This window comes from Perognathus longimembris, chromosome 5, assembly GCF_023159225.1.
Source record: "Perognathus longimembris pacificus isolate PPM17 chromosome 5, ASM2315922v1, whole genome shotgun sequence".
NCBI lineage: Eukaryota > Metazoa > Chordata > Mammalia > Rodentia > Heteromyidae > Perognathus > Perognathus longimembris.
This window is the reverse complement of record NC_063165.1, coordinates 21,017,786-21,038,943: the sequence shown is the minus strand read 5'-3', so window position 1 is coordinate 21,038,943 and position 21,158 is coordinate 21,017,786. Positions and strand designations below refer to the sequence as shown.

At 33.5% G+C, this 21,158-nt stretch overlaps 1 protein-coding gene across 4 annotated transcripts in view; it reads left to right on the top strand.

Annotated features, from left to right (window-relative positions):
• The window catches only part of Robo1 (roundabout guidance receptor 1), a 367,669-nt gene that overhangs the window by 274,319 nt on the left and 72,192 nt on the right, over positions 1–21,158 (top strand). For all 4 annotated transcript variants that reach the window (XM_048346427.1, XM_048346425.1, XM_048346426.1 and 1 more), the window contains exons 7-9: positions 12,276–12,284; positions 16,596–16,720; positions 18,665–18,836. In XM_048346427.1, coding sequence (XP_048202384.1) covers positions 12,276–12,284; positions 16,596–16,720; positions 18,665–18,836 — 306 coding nt within the window. The remainder of the gene's footprint in view (positions 1–12,275; positions 12,285–16,595; positions 16,721–18,664; positions 18,837–21,158) is intronic.

Sequence of the window (21,158 nt, the reverse complement as noted above, 5' to 3'; positions counted from 1 at the left end):
TGATCTAAATGTTTAAACATTTGAATGTACAGATAAAATAATCATCATTGAGCTGGTAACAGTGTATACTAAGATTATTAATAAAATAAATTTCCAGAGAAATGCATTGTCAATTAAGTAGGGCTTATGCAAAAGTAATTGTTGTTCTTATGATTAATTTTCTCATCACCTTTGTCCAAAATAGAACTATAATATGTCATATGCCAGTAATCTTCACTTTCTTTTCAGAGATGTTGTAACTAATTTTTATAGAACTTGATGATGTCTTTCCTTTCTTCAACAAGATTTGTTTGTTAACCTCTTCATCTCTGGAAATTAGTCTGCAGTCTTTCTCTGGGCAGTGTTCTAGGCAGCCATCTTTGTATTCCCATTGTCATTATAAAGCAGCCATTAAAGTAGAATCAAGTAACACTCTTGGATCTGAGCATTGAATATGCAAGTGTTGAATGCCCAGATTCTGCAGTAAGAAATGGGAGTCTGGGAGATGCATGAGCTGACACATATGAAATGTGTAGCACATTCTGTCAATATTTAAATGATTATGGCAGGCATGTGCTTTACATAACTTCATCTGCCTATAGTGTCATTGTTACCTATCACAAGTTCTATATGCATATTAAGGTGTGACTCATGTGCATATCCCCTGAGGTATTTCCTATAGGCATATCATAAATATATTCCAGTAGGTAGAAAATATCCAGCCTTCTGTAACTATGGAGAACAAATATGAAAAAAAAGTCAAATTTGATTCCAGCTGATTTAAACCATGATAAGTAAGTGAAATATAATCCCAAAGAACTAATGCCCTCAGAATAACAAGTGCCTGCTTTGATTAAACAAATTGATATTGAACATGATTCTTCATTGTCATTTCTCATAATTAGTATCCTTTTTGGCTTTGTTATTCATTGCGCCTTCATTTCCTAGCAGAATGAATACCATTGAATTCTTTGGTCGCTACTTGATTATAATCGGTACAGTAGAAAAAGTACAAGATTGAAGTTAGAAATAGTTATCTGATTGGGCGATAGTGAGTCATGTTTTTCATTCTTCATCCTGAAAAGACCAAGAGTAGAATGACAGAGAACTGTGCGAAGCCCTATCTCAAGAATAACCAGCAAAAGGCAGGGCTGATGTCATGACTAGTAGAGTGCTAGATGGGCAGCCCAAAACAACCAATTGTGAAGCCTTGAGTTCAAATCTCAGCATTCAAAAAAAAAAACAAAACAAACCCACAAATATATTAAATATAGAGCCATCCCTCTTTGTATGCATTTTAATTAATTAATTTATTTATTTATTGCCAGTCCAGGGGCTTGGACTCAAGGCCTGAGCACTGTCCCTCGCTTCCTTTTGCTCAAGGCCAGCACTCTGCCACTTGAGCCACAGCGCCACCTGTGGCCATTTTCTGTATATGTTGCTGGGGAATTGAACCCAGAGGCTTCATGTATAAGAGGCAAGCACTCTTGCCACTAGGCCATATTCCCAGCCCACTGTCTGCATGTTTAAAAAGAAAATTTGAACTGAACTTACACGAACTAGTTTTCTTCTCACTACTTTCTAAGGATACTATATAACAACTATCTACCTAGGTTTTATATTATATTAAATATTGTATGTAATCCAGAAGTGATTGCAAGTATAGGAAAAATCTTGTCCTTGCCGTATGCCTATGCTACTCCATTTACACAAAACAGTTTAAGTCCTCAGTAAATATTGAAGGGACAACTCAAATTTAGAAAGATGGTCTCAGATCATGGTTTCTATAAAGTTCCTAAAATAACATCAGAAGACACAATCCATCTTCTATCACGTGTGATTAAGAGTATTGAAAATAACAAGATACATAATTTATGTAATATGGTATGCCATGTGTTCATGTAGGTTTTGGTTTTTTTTTTTCTTTTTTGGTTGTTGTTGTTGTTTATATAAGTCCTGGGGCTTGTACTGAGGGCCTGGGTGCTGTCCCTGATCTTTCATGCTCCATGGTACTGCTCTACCACTTGAGCCACAGTTCCGCTTCTGGTACTTTGGTGGTTAATTGGAGATGAGAGTTTCATAGAATTTTCCAGCCCATGTGAGCTTCAAACCATGATCCTCAGATCTCAGCCTCTTGAATAGCTATAACTATAGTTGGCAAGCAACTACATGTAGCCCTTTAAAAACAGATCACTAGATATTTATTTCATAATAAAAAGATTAAAGTGTTAAGTCAATATTTAGCTCGTTTAGTAAAAATGATAAAACTTACAGTACTTTATTTTTACTTACAGCTAGTAGTAAGAGATAAACTTTAAAAAACACTCCGATTATAAACACTTCAATTAAAAACAAGTTGTGGGGCAAAAAGTTTATCTTGTAAATCTATAGTTTCCTTAAATAGAGTTTACTATGTTGAAAATGATATGAACACAGGTCTTCCTGTAGGAGTCATATGACTTTTAGAAGTTCATATGACATCTATGTATTAAAAAAAGTAATAAGAGAAAAAAAAACACAAGAAGCCCTTCGGTTCTGAATTTCCTTTCTTTGATGTAGACTTCATTTAAATAATTTGTTGGAACTGTTTCCTTAAATTGCTGTTTTCAGAAAAGCTGACAGTATAATCGTGTATTGTTTCTGACCATTAGTGTGGCTATTTGAGTCAAAGCCAAAGCTAATAGTGTCAAGGGGCCTTTTTGCAGGTTCAAGTTAGAATCAGTATAATCTGAGATCCTGGTTAAAAACTGTGACTTCACCAAAATTTTGATGAAGGACATAGCCAATCTTGCTATGTGTGTGATGCATTCGCTGGACTGTGACAAGATATAGTAAAGTTTTGTTCAGGGGATGTTTCTTCATGACTTACTGTAATTATCCACAGGGTCCCTGGAAAGTCTATAGTGTTGAGGTAGCTAACAAAGGCTTCAGAAGCTGAACATCAGCTCCGTATATGGCTACTCTTAATTAAAAAGTCTGGTTGAAAATGTCACCCTTAGACAATCTGGTGTGCCTGTTTCTTTCTTCTTCTCCTTCTGTTTTTTTCCCCCTAATCTTTGTCTTGTAATTTAGATAGTGATCTGAATGGTTCTACTGAAGTGTAGAGAGGTGTTGTGGAAGAGGTTTGTGATTAAAAGCAGAAGTCTTCCCCCAAAAGACAGTAAGTGATATAAACTTTCAAAGAAATCAATATGAGCACCTGATTTCTTTTTGAGAAGGTGGAAAGAGAAACACCAACCAGCCAAAGGTTTAAGTAAGTCTCACTGCAGAATGTTGTAACTGTATGAGAACAACTTCTCATCACCAACTCCCACTCTCACCCCTTAGCCTTCTCCCTGTCCTGATCAGTGCTATAAAAAGAGCTTTATGCCTGCTGTTATTTTTTAATATCCTTTTGTTTGATTGAGATCCAGAAAAATGTGAGCCTATTTGTATTTGCTACTTTTCTTTTTCTTAACGGAAACAGAGGAAAAGGACTTCTTGTGATCTTGTAGCTTAAGGGATTATTCACTTTAATCATATTGGTGAGACAAGTGACAGTCTCCTAGATTTCTTTTATACACATCCGAAAAAGGTTTATTGAGATATTCTTTCAATAATTTCAAATAAATGGATATAAATTTTAAATATTAATCAAAGGGGAAATTACCTTACTAAAGGATTTGAAACACTCAATATATTGATACCATGTGTGTCAGGAAAATATTTGAAGAAATAAGTAGAGGAGTCAGGTACAGGAAATAATTGATAATTCTCTGACAAGTAATTACACAGCACCAAGATGGTAAAGAGCATACCATGGGCCTTTCAGTATGCTCTTGGCCTGATTTGTGATTTATTTGTCTACATAGCATTGGATAAGGTTTTCTTGGTGCCCTGTAATATAGATATATAATTGAACCACTGTCTTTAGCAAACAAAATTTTCACATAAAGGTGTCATCATTGAAATTTGTAACTGAGTTGTCCAGATCTATAAAATGTGAATAACTCATCCTGAGAATGAAATTGGGAAAATAAATTACTTTTTGCTCTAAGCATTGACAGGTAACTCATTTTGAATTGTGAGAATCCTTACTAAAAATCTCACATAGTTTTAAGGTTTGGGATTATTTTGTGAGATTATGTATCATTTAATGTGTAAATGAATTCTAAATTAATGCCCAATGAGATATAATATTTTATGGGGCAGTGCTGTGGCATAAATTGAGATTCTTCAATTCTTGACAGAGAGTGATCATAAAGTGAATACTTGTAGGATACCAAGACAAGCTTTTTTCTTATGAGGAATCTTGGATGAAATAAATATATAATATAATTCAAAATTTGACTTTAATGCATCCATATATTACTTTTTATATTTATGGTTGCTAATATCTAGAATATTTTGTTAGCTATTCATAAAATCATTATGCTAAGAAGTTTTTCTTGTAGATTTAATCATTCAGCATATTCTAGTCATCATATTATCATTAATAACAGAAGCTACACTTAACAGTTATATAGCGTTTGATGGACTTTGAGTTTTATTTCAATAATTTAAAAGCTATGACAGAATCCTTATTTCCAGTTTTTAAATGGATTCTGTTTAAATTGAAAAGTAACCTATTGAAATAGTGTACCTAAAGTTTGCAAAGCTGATTAAAATACCATGAGCACTTTAATTTGCTTTAAAACTGCTGTTATTATGACTTGATAAATAACATGCCAGTATAAACACACCTGTATAAAGTACTAAAGTAAGTATAAGAGAAAAATATAGCTGAGCAACTTCTTTTTAACAGATTTATGAAGGTAGGAAAAATCCATAAATGATTGTTAAAGTTAGCTTTCGGGCATTTATTTTGTGTGGTTGAAGTTATTAAGGACAGAGTTTAGAGCATTGCACAATTAAATCTGATAGACAGGCCATTTTTACAAAGATGCTTTCTAGAAGTTACTGCTGTGGCTAGTGAGTAGTGGTTTCAAGGAAAACTTTTTAGATTATTGGTAAAGTGATAATATGTTGATTTAGGTTTTTTCTTCGGCTTTTTATACTCAAAAGTATACATTATCACCAAATAAAATAAGTAAGTAGTTTGGGCTTGATTTACATTTCTTGGCAATAAGGGGTAAGTAAGAAGATTCTATTATGGATGAAGGCTTACAAACAATTTTGACTCTGTAGTACAAAGATATACCTTTATACTAAACAGTAGTTTCTTCATACCTATTTGATTTCTTGAGTGTATGTTTTTGACATCTACAATGACTGTCTTAGATGGTTATATCTCATTGTTTTCCCCAGATAGAATTGACTAGTTTTAGATTGTTACTAAGAGTAAAAAAAATAAGGTACTAGTAGTTTTTTATACTTCAACTTTTTATATACGTGATATTTGCTTACATATTAGCAAAATTTTTCCTATGATTTCCTAATATATCAATGCATATATTGTACACTCAATTCTTACTAAAAGACATATTGTTTCAGTTATAGAAACAATATTACATTAGAGTAAGATTTAACTTTGTTGCCAGATAAACTCTCTACTATTTGAGTCCTGCCCCCAACTCTATCTGCTTTTGTTTATTTTTTTCAGATAGGGCCTCATGGTTTTGTCTGGGAGCCACCTTTGAATCAAGATTCTCTTACATACTTTTTTTTTTTTTTTTTTTTTTTTGCCATTCCTGGGCCTTGGACTCAGGGCCTGAGCACTGTCCTGGCTTCTTTTTGCTCAAGGCTAGCACTCTGCCACTTGAGCCACAGTGCCACTTCTGGCCATTTTCTATATATGTGGTGCTGGGGAATCAAACTCAGGGCTTCATGTGTACTAGGCAAGCACTCTTGCAACTGGGCCATATTCCCAGCCCCTCTCCTACATACTTACTGGCTGAGATTACTGGGTGATTGATTTTTAATTGATTACTTAGTGGATGGAAGGAGAGTAAATAAATGTTTTGGAGAAGAAAGGAATGAGTTTTTTTTATTAGCATTTTCTGCAGAGCTTTCTTAGATCTTGGGCTTTGTGCAAGGAATTGTACATAAATTGCAGGGGGGGGTGTTGTTTTTTTCTGCCAAGTTTGAAATTAAATAAATAATCTGCAGCAGAACTCCTCAGTTCTAACACCAATCACCTTTTCTCCCTTGGTTTTGTAGAGCTTTCTTGGGCATGGTGCAAGGTCTAGGCAACTTTTGAGTTCTTGCCTACAGGAAGCCAGTAACTCCTCCTCTTCCCGCCCCTCCCTACTTTAGTCTTGACAACTGAAATTATTTCCACAACTATTGTTCTACAGCATAATGTGAGATTTTTGAGAGGAGGCTAAAAGTTCATAGTATTTTATGTGTCCATTAACCATATTCAAAGATGTTCCTTTTATTCTGTCTATTTTTATGTCTGCTAAGTTGAAAGGCATAATGACAGGCTTTTATGTTAGACTCAATCTTTTCCTCCAAAAAGAAATTACACTAAGTATTAAAATACGTGAAGAGTTTTAATTGTTAGGGATATCATCCTTCATGAGTATCTATGCAATTTCTCTGCCATACCAGTCAATGGGTTTCTCACTTGAGGATTAGATAGCTTCACCATCTAAAAATTGGAGTATTCCTCTGTTTTAATAAAAATGTTTTTCCTCAAAAATGAAACAAATACTATAATTTATTACTCTCTTCATATTCTTTAGGAATGTGATATTCACACTGCTAGTCTGGGAAAATTGTTCATTTAAACTTTGTATTCACTATGTAGATGAGAATTTTTTTTATTTTATTGTCAAGGTAATGTTCAATGGGATTATAGTTACATATGTAATGTAGTGAGTACATTTCTTGTCCAACTTGTTACCTCTTCCCTCATTTTCTTCCCACGTTCCCTCCTCTCCAACCTTCCCACATGTTGTGCCAGTTGGTTTACTACATGTTGTCTTCCAGTACTGCTCTTGCATTGGTTTGCGTTTTACCCTTTGTCTCGACATTTTGATGTTCCCCTTCCCTTCCCTTATTCAGACAATATACAATATGCAGAGTACAAAAATCAAATACAGTTACAACTGGGCTAAACCATACAGAAGAAAAACCAAAGAAAAAAGTAAGAATTTCACATACTATTTTAGAAATAACAATAATGATAAACTGCTTATTTCCATTACTTGGAGTCCATTTCACATAGCTTCATTTTATGTGATCATATGTACATAGTTATTGAGCAATTGTGCTCATCTGCTAGGAGTATCCTATACATATACTAATTATTATAGATGAGGGAAACAATAGAGTCTGTGTTTCTTTGGGTCTGGCTCACTTCACTTAGTGTGACTTTTTAGAGTAAGATGTATTAATTTACCAGAACTTCAAAGTCAACATAAGTTTATCTGCAGTCAGTTCAAAATTTGCTACTTTTAAGTAGGATAATTTTAGCATAGAAAAATATGTTTAACTATGAGATCTTGAATTGAGTCATACCAGGAATTTAGCATGCTACAATTATTTTAGATCCAAAACAGTAGCATTCTTCTACAATTGCATTTTAAAGTAACTACTAACTGTAAGTCTTTTCAATCCTGTATTTAAGTTGTAAAGACAAACTCACATTTATTTAATGTGATTCAAATACTAAAATTTCAAATATTGTGAAAACATCAATATCTTATAATCGTGTTGGGATTAATATATACAAATATTTTTTAGAATTTTCTTATATTTACTAAATAACAGCCTAGAAACTATATGCTTAACATGTTTCCTCAATTTAAAGTGACCTGATCTGAAAAGTATATTTTAAAGGACTTTGCGTCTAGTAGCATGTGCAGTAGGTCCATACCTACCAGGACTGGGGCATATTATCTGTTGTTGTGTGTGCTAGTAACTGGCTGTGTTCTTAAGAATCATAGCACAGAAGACACTACAAGACACAACTTCCTCATCCCTTTTCCAGACAGGGGTATGTTTATATTTGTGTGGCCAAATGGAAATAAATCCCATTTTAAAGACCTCTGGGGACATCACAGTTGGCAACTCATTCATGGTTCACTGGCCTTTACTGTTAACTGCTCCTTTTCTATACTTTGCCTAAGTTGTTCACACTGTCATTTAGGCCCATTATCTTCTCTCCTGCCCTTAGTGATGTCAGGGTTGGCTGGCTTCTGTTGATTAGACCTTACCCAAAGATTTCTTAAGTATCTGCTTTGCTTAATTATTTTCTTTTGATATGAAAAGTCTTTCACCCAGCTCTTTTATAATTTTCTCAGACATTTGTCATCTTTTTTTTTTTTTTTTGGGGTACTGGGGATCGAACCCAGGACGTTGCACTTGCTAGGCAAGCGCTTTGCCACTGAGCTACCTCCCAGCCCCATTTGTCATCTTTCTGACTCATGTCTTCCAAAGTTTGACAAGGACTTGGAAGGAATGTAAAGCATCTTGTCTTTTCCCTCAATATCCTTCCTACTCCCCCCTTGCTTCTCCCTCTCTGTTTTCCTTCTTCCCTAACATTTTCCTGTTAGATTTAAATATTATGTATACCTCAAGATTGTTCTCCAAACAATGTGCACTTTTATATATTAATCCCACAACATGGAGCCTTTTGATAGCACGTTCAAAAAAGGAGTCTTTTAAATGATGGTACACTTACATGTTCATGCATATGTGTATATGCCCAGAGACAGAATGCAGGAAAACTGTATAAATTGTCTCAAAATGTTTAAACAGTTATTTAAGAAAAGATGTGTCATTTATTTATTTTTCTGTTATGTAATGTTTTTCAGTAACTATACTTTTCTTGTAAACCAAAAGGCATGGCTGGAGATATCACCCTAGTGGTAGAACTGCTGCTCAGCAGAAATAAGATCCTTTTTCCCTTCCCCAGTAATTTCATTAAAAGGGAGAAGAAAGATTGGCTCCATGGACATGAGAGAATTTTGCCAGGAGAGAATTTATATATGTTTTATGAATATATAGCTAGTACATATTTCCCTCTTACCAAAAGATAGTCTTCATGAAAACCTAGGCCTCATATTCAACTCAGCTTCCTGCACAGTCCTCCAACTTTTACACTTTCTAAAACCTCTCTAATTTAATAAGATTTGAAGCTGTCACTGAAGAAGTGACATCATGTAGCAATTTTAAAAATTAAACAGCAAATACTTATTTACTTTAAAAAATACATTTTGATGGTTTGCATTTCATAGCTGTTTTATGCAATTTTAAGCATTTAAATTAAATGATGAAATGATTACAGTTGTTTCACCCATAAGAGATTTGATGGCTTTTATTAATAGAAAAAAAATAACAATGCTTTTCAAGCAGCTTTACGTTTATTTTTTACCATCTGTTAGTTTTCAGTGACTTTTTAAGACCATAGCTGAATATCCTTTAAAATCTTTAATACGCTGAGTTATTTCAAAACAACAATAATAACAACAAAATCAAATCTATATTTGCCCTATGGTATGTCACTCCTCTGGTACCAAGAAATCCATGTGAAATTTTGTGCAGAGACCTGATTGAGTTAAAAGACCTAGAAAGCACCTTTTTCGGGCTGGGGATATAGCCTAGTGGCAAGAGTGCCTGCCTCATATACACGAGGCCCTAGGTTCGATTCCCCAGCACCACATATACCGAAAACGGCCAGAAGCGGCGCTGTGGCTCAAGTGGCAGAGTGCTAGCCTTGAGCGGGAAGAAGCCAGGGACAGTGCTCAGGCCCTGAGTCCAAGGCCCAGGACTGGCCAAAAAAAAAAAAAGAAAGCACCTTTTTAGTTAGCCCTATGTGGCCTTGGGAAAGTTATTTATCAATTGCAGAAGGAAAAGTTTAGACAATGTGGTTCTCAGGGCTCTTCCATCACCAACGTTTTATAGTTTTATGGTTTTATTAGAGCTAGAGACAGACAGGCCTGTCTTCTTTACTAGCAGGAAGGGAGTTGGGATAGGGTTGCTCTGAGCCTTTAAAGCAGAAAGCAAAGTTGAGAACAGATGGAAGCTGAGGGTAAAGCCTCCCCCAAGCCTGGAACTTCAGACTAGTTTCTTTGTTTCGTTTTAGCATTCTAATGGCACAATAAATGGTCACTATTTTAGAGAACAAGAGGAAATTCCTGACAAAAATTCTATAGTATGTTCTTGAGTAGAGACAGAGATGATAATATCTGTGATGTGAGCTAAAGGATTTTTGTAATCACTGTTTTTTGTCTCTTTACTGAAACTATGAAAGAGAGTTAAACTGGATAGGTTTTCATCTAGATAAGAGGGATTGTTTCTTGATAGTCATGTCTCCTAGTTAAATCATCACTGAAGATAGAGGCTTTTCAACAACTCCTGATAATGTAGAAATTTCTGGACTGACTGTGAAATATTTTCAATTACTTGTCATTGATATACCTATGAACACGATGTTTTTATATTCAATGTTAGTTCGTAAGATTTTAATATTATGGCTTGATTGCTGGTAAAAACTACAAGAAAGGAAAGAAAAGGCCACTTGGCATTTTAAAAAAACTGGCTTTCTATCAGCCATCTTATTTATTTTTAATATATTGTAATTTTGACATATTTGAATAATTCTAAGTTAGAAATTAATGTTTATCTAGACTCTTAATTTTATAACTTTTTTTTTTTTTTTTGCTAGTACTGGGGCTTGAACTCAGGGCCTGGGCACTGTCCTTGAGCTTCTTTTGTTCAAGGCTAGTGCTCTACCACTTGAGCCACAGGGTATCATCCACCATACTTCTGGCTTTTTCTGTTTATGTAGTATTGGGGAATCCACCTCAGGACTTCACGCATCTTAGGCAAGCACTCTATCCCTAAACCACATTCTCAGCCCTTAATGGCATTACTTTAATGAGATCAAGTTATTCCTCAGATTAATCCAAAGTGTAATTCTACAATTCTTGTTTCAAAGGATTAACAATTGGGACAATATTTCAGATTCACTCTGTTGTAGTTTGAGAATATATCCTCATTTAAGGGACATCAATAGTTTTTACCCTTTTAAAAATAATTTTCTTATTATTAAGTTTGACAGATAAGTTATCATTTCATAAGTCAGGTAATAAGTGTATTTCCTTTTTTTGGAAAAATATGACATCAATTTTGAGGTAGAAAGAAATATAGCAATGCCTCTCTAACTCTTGTGTTTGGGGTATAGATTTATGTGTTCAACTTTGGTAATATGAAGGAGCAAAAAATTAGGCTTAATGATTTTTCTTTAAAAGGGAAACACTATTTCATCCATGTTAAAGGCAAAACCTGAGTTAAACATATGTTCATGAATTACCTTAAAGTTTGTGTAAAAATCTGTATGATAACACTTGTTTCTCTTTTACAGCTGTCTGACATCGTATCAACAACCCTTGACATTTATTTAAAGTGTAGGAATGTGTACTAATTCTAATTAATTTTGATTTGCTGACAGATATGTGTTATTTAAGTGAAATGTATTTTGGTATTTTACTGTCTTGTTATTTTAAAGCATTGCGATGGGTAGTAATGGCCTTAAATTTAAAAAACAAGATGACTGTTTACAGGTGTTTCATATGTGTATTAAGCTTTTTAATATTGAAATACCTCAGCATTCTAGCATTGATACTAGTGTCGGTTCCAGTGAATCATACTGTAAAGTTTGTCTCTTCTACTTTATTTACATTTACCGTGCATCTATGTTAAAAACATGCAAGAATCTAAGTGGCACACTTTTCAGTCCTGTGCTTTCTCAACTTATGACCACAGAGTAGCAAGAACATCTGCTGCTTGTCAAAAATGTAAATTTTAACACCATACTCTTGGTCTACAGAATTATAATCTGTATTTTGAGCAGATTTGAAGGCTTCTCTATATAATGCTTCACCTGTGAAAAGTATGACTTTAGTGAAATGTCATTAGCAATGTAAAACCTCTAAAACTAATCTGATGATAGAGTTATGGGATTTAGCATTCTTTACTTTTAAAAATGCTCAAAGTTTATTTCTCTGTAGCTTTAAGCAACTAAGATTTATAGTGTATTTACATTTATTACATGTATAGTAACCTCACCCCTCATCTGGTAGCCAACTGTAAAGTTTTATAATTTTCTAGCTATTATGCCTTCTGGCTCTGCCATTTAATCATAGTAGTGTCTTGAAAATGTATTTCCCCCAAATTTTTCATGACTGTATTTGAAATCCTAAAATAATCATTCATGGATGGTATAAATAATGTATCTAAATAGTAATGTTTTTTACCTTATGTCAAAAGAAGGATCATTGTTAAGTCAAATCTTGTTACTTTTTCTTTTTTCATTTTCTGTTTCTTTATTTTTATTTATTCCATGTTTTCTTTTTTCTTTGTTTTAGTTGGGTCTGGTAAGTTGACATTTTATTGGCCATCTTCTAATCACCGTGTCACTGTGACTGGAACTTCTCTTCCCCTTTCCATCCATACCCTTCCATGTCCTTCAACCAATCAGCCTCCATGTTTCACTTGTCATTGGCCACAGACAGACTGCACAGAATAAAGTCTGCAGGAATTATGGGTAACTGTGACAAAGAGTAAAGGTAATGGGGTTGCTAACTTTATGTCTTTTCAAGTCATGTATTATCTGCATCTTTTAATTCTTCTCCTGAAATAAATGATAAAAATGAGTCCTAGGTCTAGATTTTAGTCAAATACTATTTCAATGCACATCTTCTAATATATATATATATATATATATATATATATATATATAGTATATATGTGCATATATACATACACATCTACACAATTTGGCTTTTTTTCTTCAACTTTGTTCATAAATTCTTGTCTGTCTTGGTTTGTGTATTGGTGGTTCAATAATAGTCATTAAAAGTCTTGTTGAAGAATAGCCCTTTTTCACGTGAAGCTTTTGGTCACTCATTTTCATTTCTCTGTGTTTGACTCATTTCATTTATGTATGAAATACTCCATGGTATATAAAAATGTTATGAATATTTGCTTTGATGAGCATCTTCTCCTGTACAAATAAAGAACAATCAGGTTTCTATGCACATACATAGAGGAAAATACATTCATTCATTCCTTTGGTTGCTAGAGTGCCATTTTTAATGAGTTTTACAAGAATGTGCTATGGAAAAGGGTATGCTAGCAAATAATTTTCATCCTAAAATAATATCCCTCACTATTCTTTAAGCTAAAATGTTTTTTAGCAAATATTACTATAGTATCATCTCATATTAATACAGATACAATGAATTTATCAACAATCTTAGTACAATAACTGGATATGTAGCTTCCTATAGTGATACCATAAATAAAACTTAGAGAAAGCTTTAAAATTGAATAAAAATAATAGTCCATAAGGAATAGGTTGAAAATTGAGTTGAATTTTTATGTTATGTATTATTATGTATGATACATTAAAATTTAATTAATAATTAAAATATTGGCAAAGCAGAATAATAGGACTATAATTTAAATGGAAATATATTTACAATATATAAATATGAACTTAGAGTTTTTCTATATGGCTAAACTAAAAAGCCTACAAGACTTATCTCCACTTACATGAAAATACAAAAGTAGAGCTATGCTTTAAGTAGTAGAAAGCCAGAGTTGATTGGAAAAGCTAAGTGAAAGAGTAAGACCCCGAGTTCAAAACTCAGTGCAGCACAAAACAGCAACAACAAAAAGGATTATTTTAATACAATATTTTAAAGTAGTGTGATTCCATTTCACCTTTTCTTTCTTTACCTTTTAGTCATATTTTCTGCATTTTCCACATTTGACATATACACCATTGGCTTTTTTTTATTATATAAAGTTTAAGTGTTGTGCTCTTCAAAAAATCCAATATATCATCATAAATACCAAATACATGAATATGACAAATGATCTTCACAATATAATAAGATAGGTGCTGATAACATATTGATACAGAAAAGAATATTTAGCCAATTTTCTTGCTCTAGAAATAAATCTGTAGCCATTTCTTTTTTATGGAAACTTGGTTTAACTATATTTGCTTAGACTAGCCTCAAACTACTGAATCTAATGATCTGGCTTTAGTTTCCTAAGTAGCTAGGACTACAGATGTGTGAAATCATTCAATCAGGAGATTTTTCAGAAATTTCTTTCTAAGACCTATTTTGTATCTGATGTCACTGTTGATGCTGGCCTGAACATATGCCTACGAAATATGATAAATTCATTTCCAGACAAATATCCTATATGCAAAGGATTGCTTTAGGCTAAATGTTGTTAACATAAGGGTTTTTACTCCTTGTTCCCAAATGAGTCTTTGAGGCTTGAAGAGAGCTTGCATTTTATGAAAGAAACAGAGTCTGGCATACATTCTTAGACATGTTCCTGAGATTTAAGCAAGAGACCACCCGAAGTTTTTACTTGACTAAGTGGTTTGAACATTTATACTTTCCTGCTCATATTCCCTTTGTATTGGAAAGTCATGTTCTCACACTCATCTAATTAATCATATGCTTTCCCTGCATAGAAAGAAACCAAACTCTAGTCTGGCTTTGGTTTCTTATTCAATCAGCCTTTTCAATTTCTGAGTCTGATTTCTGCTTCAATGATTCCATTCCTTGACTTGGAGCAGAACTGCTGTATGCTTCATTCTGGAGGAAAATCCCCAGGCAATGGTGCACATGCTTATTATGATACCTGCGTAATCATCATCTTTGCTAAATTCATGAGTAAACCACTCGATTGCAATCACAGGATTCAAAAAAAAATTACAAGCTGGGACTTCAGAGTTTCCAAATTGAACATAAACTAGGTCTCTTAACTTCATATTTTCTTCCCTGTAAGTTAGAGGACATTTGAAAGCACTTGACCTGATTTTTTGACATGTCCTATAATTTTCTAGTCAAATGGTGTAATTTCTACTAAACCTTAGTTCTTAAAACAATAACAGCATAGAGGAAAACACACTAACCTACAAGCTATTTAATTATTTTTGGTAGCTTTGCCAGCATGTAATTATAGAAAAATCATTTTCTGATTTTTGTTAATGTTTTAAAGAATATATATGATAAATGTACATATTAAATAAGCTTTAATATATATTTTATGACTTATCTATTAAGGTACTCAGATTATAGGACATGAGCAATTTTGTGAATGTGTGCACTTTTCTATATTGTGTAAACTATATTAAGCAGGTATCAATTTTTTTTTTTTTTTGGCCAGTCCTGGGCCTTGAACTCAGGGCCTGAGCACTGTCCCTGGCTTCTTCCCGCTCAAGGCTAGCACTCTGCCACTTGAGCCACAGCGCCGCTTCTGGCCGTTTTCTGTATATGTGGTGCTGGGGAATCGAACCTAGGGCCTCGTGTATCCGAGGCAGGCACTCTTGCCACTAGGCTATATCCCCAGCCCCAGGTATCAATTTTTAACTAGTTTTACTAGAAAAGAAATTATAAATTTGTTGACAGGATAGTCACATATGGGCATGATCTGAATATAATTTTTTAATTCCTATTTCTTGTACAGAGTTTTCATAAGCAAGTGGCATAAATAAATGAGAGTACTTTTCAGGAAGGGTTGGAAATAATGGAAAATGTCTTAAAAAGCAGATTCGAAGAGCCCTTCCCTACACAAACTGTCAAATATCTGGCTTGAAATGTCTGTTCACTTCAGTTTGAACTTAGACAAGACAGAAATAATTAGGTATTTCAGACAGGTGAAAAGGAATGCATTTGAAAATTGAAAACAGGTAAAAACAACTTACTCATTTACTCAGGTAAAAAGCCTTACATATTTTTCCAGGGGGGGAAAAATCAGCTCCCAAATAAGTACACACATACACATAGGCACACAAGTGTGAGCCCGCGTGCGTGCACACACATACACACACACTATCCCTCCCCATACACACACACACACACACACACACACACACACACACACACACAAACAATATCCCTCCCCATTTTGGCTCCATCAGCAAGGCCATCTAATGTTATCAGCTGCCTCTAAGCCCAGTGTAACTGACACAATTTTCTGACTTTCTGTTTACTGCTGGGTGAAGTGGCCATTTATGTCTGGATAAATCAAACAGTTTGGACAAAGCTGGCAATATTTATAATGTCAGAAGGAGCAGATGTTTCAAATTTGCCCTCATTTCCATATATATTCTGTTTGAACATGCCCTTGTATATGTAAATGAAGGAGCCTGGTGAATCAGTATTGCTTTAAATTCACTTGTATTCAAGTAATGGGACTGAAGATTTTAAATGGTTGTCATTTGCATGCTAGTATTTCAAGAAGCTTTTGAGTTAAATTAAGGTAATTTTAGGACCTGCCTGCATTAGGAGGTCCTTGTGTGTATGATTAAAGTTCATTCACCTTTAAGCAGTTCTAAATGAGAAAAGATAATATTTATTCATACAAATTTTAGATAGATTTTGAATGCAAAGGGTCAAATTGTAGCTCAAGTATTCCTTCAAATCTGAAGGTTAATCCTAGAAGGTCAAGTAATGAGAACTCTTCACAGTGCAGCTCTGTTTTAGTCTATAAATATACACTTAATTTAAGTTCAAACGAAAGCTGAGAATTAGTGCATGATTACAATTGTATATAACATGGGATAAAATAAAGGCAGCAAATGGAATTTCAAGAGACTCTCTCTGGACCTTAACAACTGGATTTTGATTCAGTGTAATTTGTTTCATTTCCTTTAGAACCTCCACATTTTGTTGTGAAACCACGAGACCAGGTGGTGGCCTTGGGACGCACTGTGACTTTCCAGTGTGAAGCAACAGGAAACCCTCAGCCTGCTATATTTTGGCGGAGAGAGGGTAGTCAGGTAAAAAAATCACTTTTCTGATTCTTTTTAAAGCAGTACCAACAACCCATTAAGAAAATCAAACCACCTAAATGTAACACAAGTACCTTTATTTTAATTCTCAAAAACATTTTTTATGACTAGTTTTGGTATATAGGATGGCATACAAAAGTTTATTTTATCATGGAATTGTCACTTTTATTGCAACTAGCTCATATGAACTGAAATTTCTTTGCCATCATTAATATTTCTAGAATTATACATTTATATTTTTCATGTATTTAAAATAGTATGCTTCAGTGTGACTTTGTAAAAGCAAGGAGTCAGAAGTAGCTTTTGAATTCCCAAATTATATCCATTTATCATCAATGTTACATTAAACATAATGCAGTGTATTCCATTCTTAAAAATTTCTATATAATTGTCATTTGCCATTAAATTCTATTCTTTAAACATTTTATAAGTTATTATTTCCTGTTTGCACTGAAACCAGAATATGGAGTTCTATATTTGTTAAAGTTTGATTGGTCTTTAGTTGAAAAAACAAAAGGTCTTAAACTAATTTAAAATGCCTTTTTAAATCTCATATCTTAATGATTTTCTTTCTTCTACAAAGTGAAATAATTACTGTTACAATACATTTATCCTTGACCTCATTTTATATTTTCCTAAATCAGTTTTGGGTGTTTCATAACTTCAAATGAAGTTTTATCAAGAGCCAATAGGGCCACCGATGGCTCAAACCTGTAAACCTAGCTACTCACAGCCTGAGATGTGTGGATCATAGTTCTAAGCCATCCCAGGTAGAGATGTCTGTGAAACTCTTATTTCCAATAAACTATTCAGAAAAGCTCAAATAGCAGAGCACTAATCCTGAGCACAAATTGGCTCAGAGACAGCACCTACACCCCTGGGTTCAAGCCTGAGGAGTAGCAAAAGAAAGAGAAAGGGAGAGAGAAAGAGAGAGAGAGAGAGAGAGGGAGAGAGAGAGAGAGAGGAGAGGGGGAGAGAGAGGAGAGATGGGAGAGAGGGGAGAGAGAGGAGAGAGAGGAGAGAGAAGATAAAAGAAGAAAAAAGAAAGAAAGGGAAGGTGAGGGAAGGAAAAGAAAAGAAAGCAGAAAAATATTTTTGGACAAAAACCATCAACTTCACTTGTGGTTTTGCTATATTTTACTGTCAATTCTGTCAGTTTGATTGTCCTAAGTCTATCATCATTTCAGTTATACTATATTGGCAGTATTAGCGTATTCTATTGTCCCTCACCAAAGAGAATTTGCTGAAACCAAAAAAGAAAGACCAAAATATTTTAATAAAACAAGAATATTTGAAGTGAATTATCGAAGGAAAAATCTATCTAAAAGAATAGCAAATAATCTGCATGATCATAGCCCCCAAAAATCAGGATTTTTTTTATTGAGTTCAACCTATGAATTTCAGAAAAAGTCCATAGCAGATATTTTCACCTTTGATGAGGAAAAACAAATGTGTACCTATAAATTGCAAATGTATAATAGAGTACAAGCACACACTTTTGTTCTAGTGTGAAAATGAGATCCTAGATCTTAGTTCATCAGAATGATTTACATTTTATTTTGGAATATATCCAGGTCTTAAAGTTTGTAACACTGATAGCCATAAGCATATTGCGCATGGCTTTTGTCAAAATTTTCTTAAACATGTAATTTTATACTCGAATTATAACAGCATATATTACTGAGATTGATAACATTATATAATCTTATTTATGTCTGAACATTATGTTCTGGGTGCCTAATGGGTATTTATGTATGTACATGTCTGTATGTGTGGTTGACAAGGAAAGATAGTTTAGTTTTGTATGGGTATGTATGTGTGTGTACGCATATATTTTTAGACTTTTATTTTTTAATGTATTTTTAGCTGTGCCGAAATATTGTAACCTGACCCTTAGCCTATTCTTCTTTCCTCTCCAATTTTGGGTTTTAGAACCTTCTCTTCTCATACCAGCCACCACAGTCTTCCAGTCGATTTTCAGTGTCCCAGACTGGGGACCTCACCATTACTAATGTCCAGAGATCAGATGTCGGCTATTACATCTGCCAGACTTTAAATGTTGCTGGAAGTATCATCACAAAAGCATATTTGGAAGTTACTGATGGTAATGTACAATTAGTTCAATTTATCCAAATTTCTTAGGACTGAAAGAGAATGCCAGTAGATTTATCTGTCTCCAATTGTATACTTCCTTACAGCTATTTTGTATGTAACTATTTTGTATATTAGTGAATATTGACAAGTCCAAAATTATTACCTTCAGTCAAAAGTTCTATATATTTCTGAGCTAAATCAGGCTCTGAAACAATTATGGCAATTACATGTAGTGAACTTTATAGTGAATAGCTCTATATAGGAATGTTAATCATGTTTTGGAAATGTGAATCATTAAAAACATATTTTGTAATCTATTAGTGTAAATTATCATTTCTTCTGTTGCCTCTAAAGTACTGTATTGTAGAGAGATGATAATATTGTCACTTAATACCAAATGTATTGTAGATATGCACTCTACATGAAGGGACAGAAAATAATGAGAACACAAGTAGCAAAGATACAAGAGAAGAAAAAGTTGTATATATACAGATATATAGTTCTTTATATGTATTTATGCTTTAAAAAATCTCTATAAATATTATAAGGAAATACCAATAATATGTTATATGAAATGTACACATGTTCATATAATTATTCCTATAAGAACAAATACCTGCATTCAAATGAAATCAATTTATTTCAAGTAGTTTTAAGTATATTATTAATTTGTGCTTGTGTGCATGTATAATCTAGAAAAGCATGACAGTTTACAAACTAAAACTAAGGGTAAAAGCATAATAGTGATAAAGTGTTGATTGCTTCCAAAAGTAAATGCATTGAAGAGATAGAATAATCTCATATATGACCTCATTGGTTCAAAATAATATCTAGTGTCATTCCACCATGTGTATCTGTGCATGTTTTAATACTGCGTAATATCCTATTGCATAAATACACCAAAATGTATGGAGGTTTGAATTCAGGGCCTTGTGATTTTCCTCAGTTTTTTTTTTTTTTCATTTAGGGTTGGTGTTCTATCCATTTAGCTTTGCTGCTATGTCAGGATATTTTGCTGATTGATTGGAGACAGGAGTTTCTCAGACATTGCTTGGGCTGACTTCAAACCCCAGTCCTCAAATCTCACTCTTCTGAGTAACTAAGATAGTAGTCATGAGTTTCTAGTTCTTATTGTTTGGAGATAAATTTTATAATAATAAAACAAAGTTTTCTATGTTCCAGTCAACATATAATGTCTAATTACTTGTAGTTTTGAGGCTAAATCTTGCAGTAAGCTGTTATTAGGAACTTTTAAATATCCCTAAATTTGTGAATTTCAGATTCATCCCAGCTCATTCCCAATTCCCACATATCAGGTTTAACTTTATTATTTCAGAGAGAAATGAGTTGTGGGATTCAGGTGTTTTTTTACTTGATATTTTGGTATTGTATTTCTTTTTCCTTTTGCTTTTTTTTTTTTGCAGTGCACTGGTACTGTTCAAACAATTTACAAGTATGGACTCATGTTTGATAGATAAGAGTAGTTATTGTGAGTCCTAGCAGTGTCAATATTTATATATTACCAAGTCTGATCCTAGGCATGACTTTTAGATAGAGTATGCCCTTGATAATAGGTGATGTCAGCATCTTGACCTTCTTTACTGTTTGCAAACAGAACAAAGTCAATGGCAGAATAAAACCTGAAGCACAAAAGTATCAGCTGTCTTTGAAATGTTTCTTCTCTGTAACTGTGGCTAAACCTTAAGAGTACTTGACCCAGCAACATGCATATGAGTGTTAATTGAAAAGTGTCTAGTTCCTTTACTAGTAGGATCTATGAAAAATAAAGTTAATGATTATTAAGTGAATATAATTTAAAATTATTTTATGTTCATCTTTCAGAAAATATAGATTTTTATGCACTTATTACACACTAGAAACTGGGATGATCTTGGATATATATTTAACTTGATGAAACAAATGTAAACCTCAGTATTTTATTTAGAAAGAGGAAGCTTTATCAATTGCTGTTTCATTAGAAGTCATTTTTCTCCCAGTTTTTGTTCCTTAACGTTTAAAAGTGAATGATAATCTTTTATAGCTTAACTTAGAAATTTACAAATAAGATGCTTGTACCAACTTTACAGATTGATGACAATTGTGATATATTACTCTGATGTTCACTGGTTCATACATATGAACATTTCACACAAGAACCTATGTGTATGCTCTTTTGTGTTCTTTCTCACTTGAAATTCCTTCATAAATATACTTACACCAAAGCCATACCTTTTTTCTGGTGACACAACATTGCATTCTAATGGCATAACATAATGCATAATATGATATAAGCATAGGATATTGATATCTTTCATTGAATGTGGAGAATAGA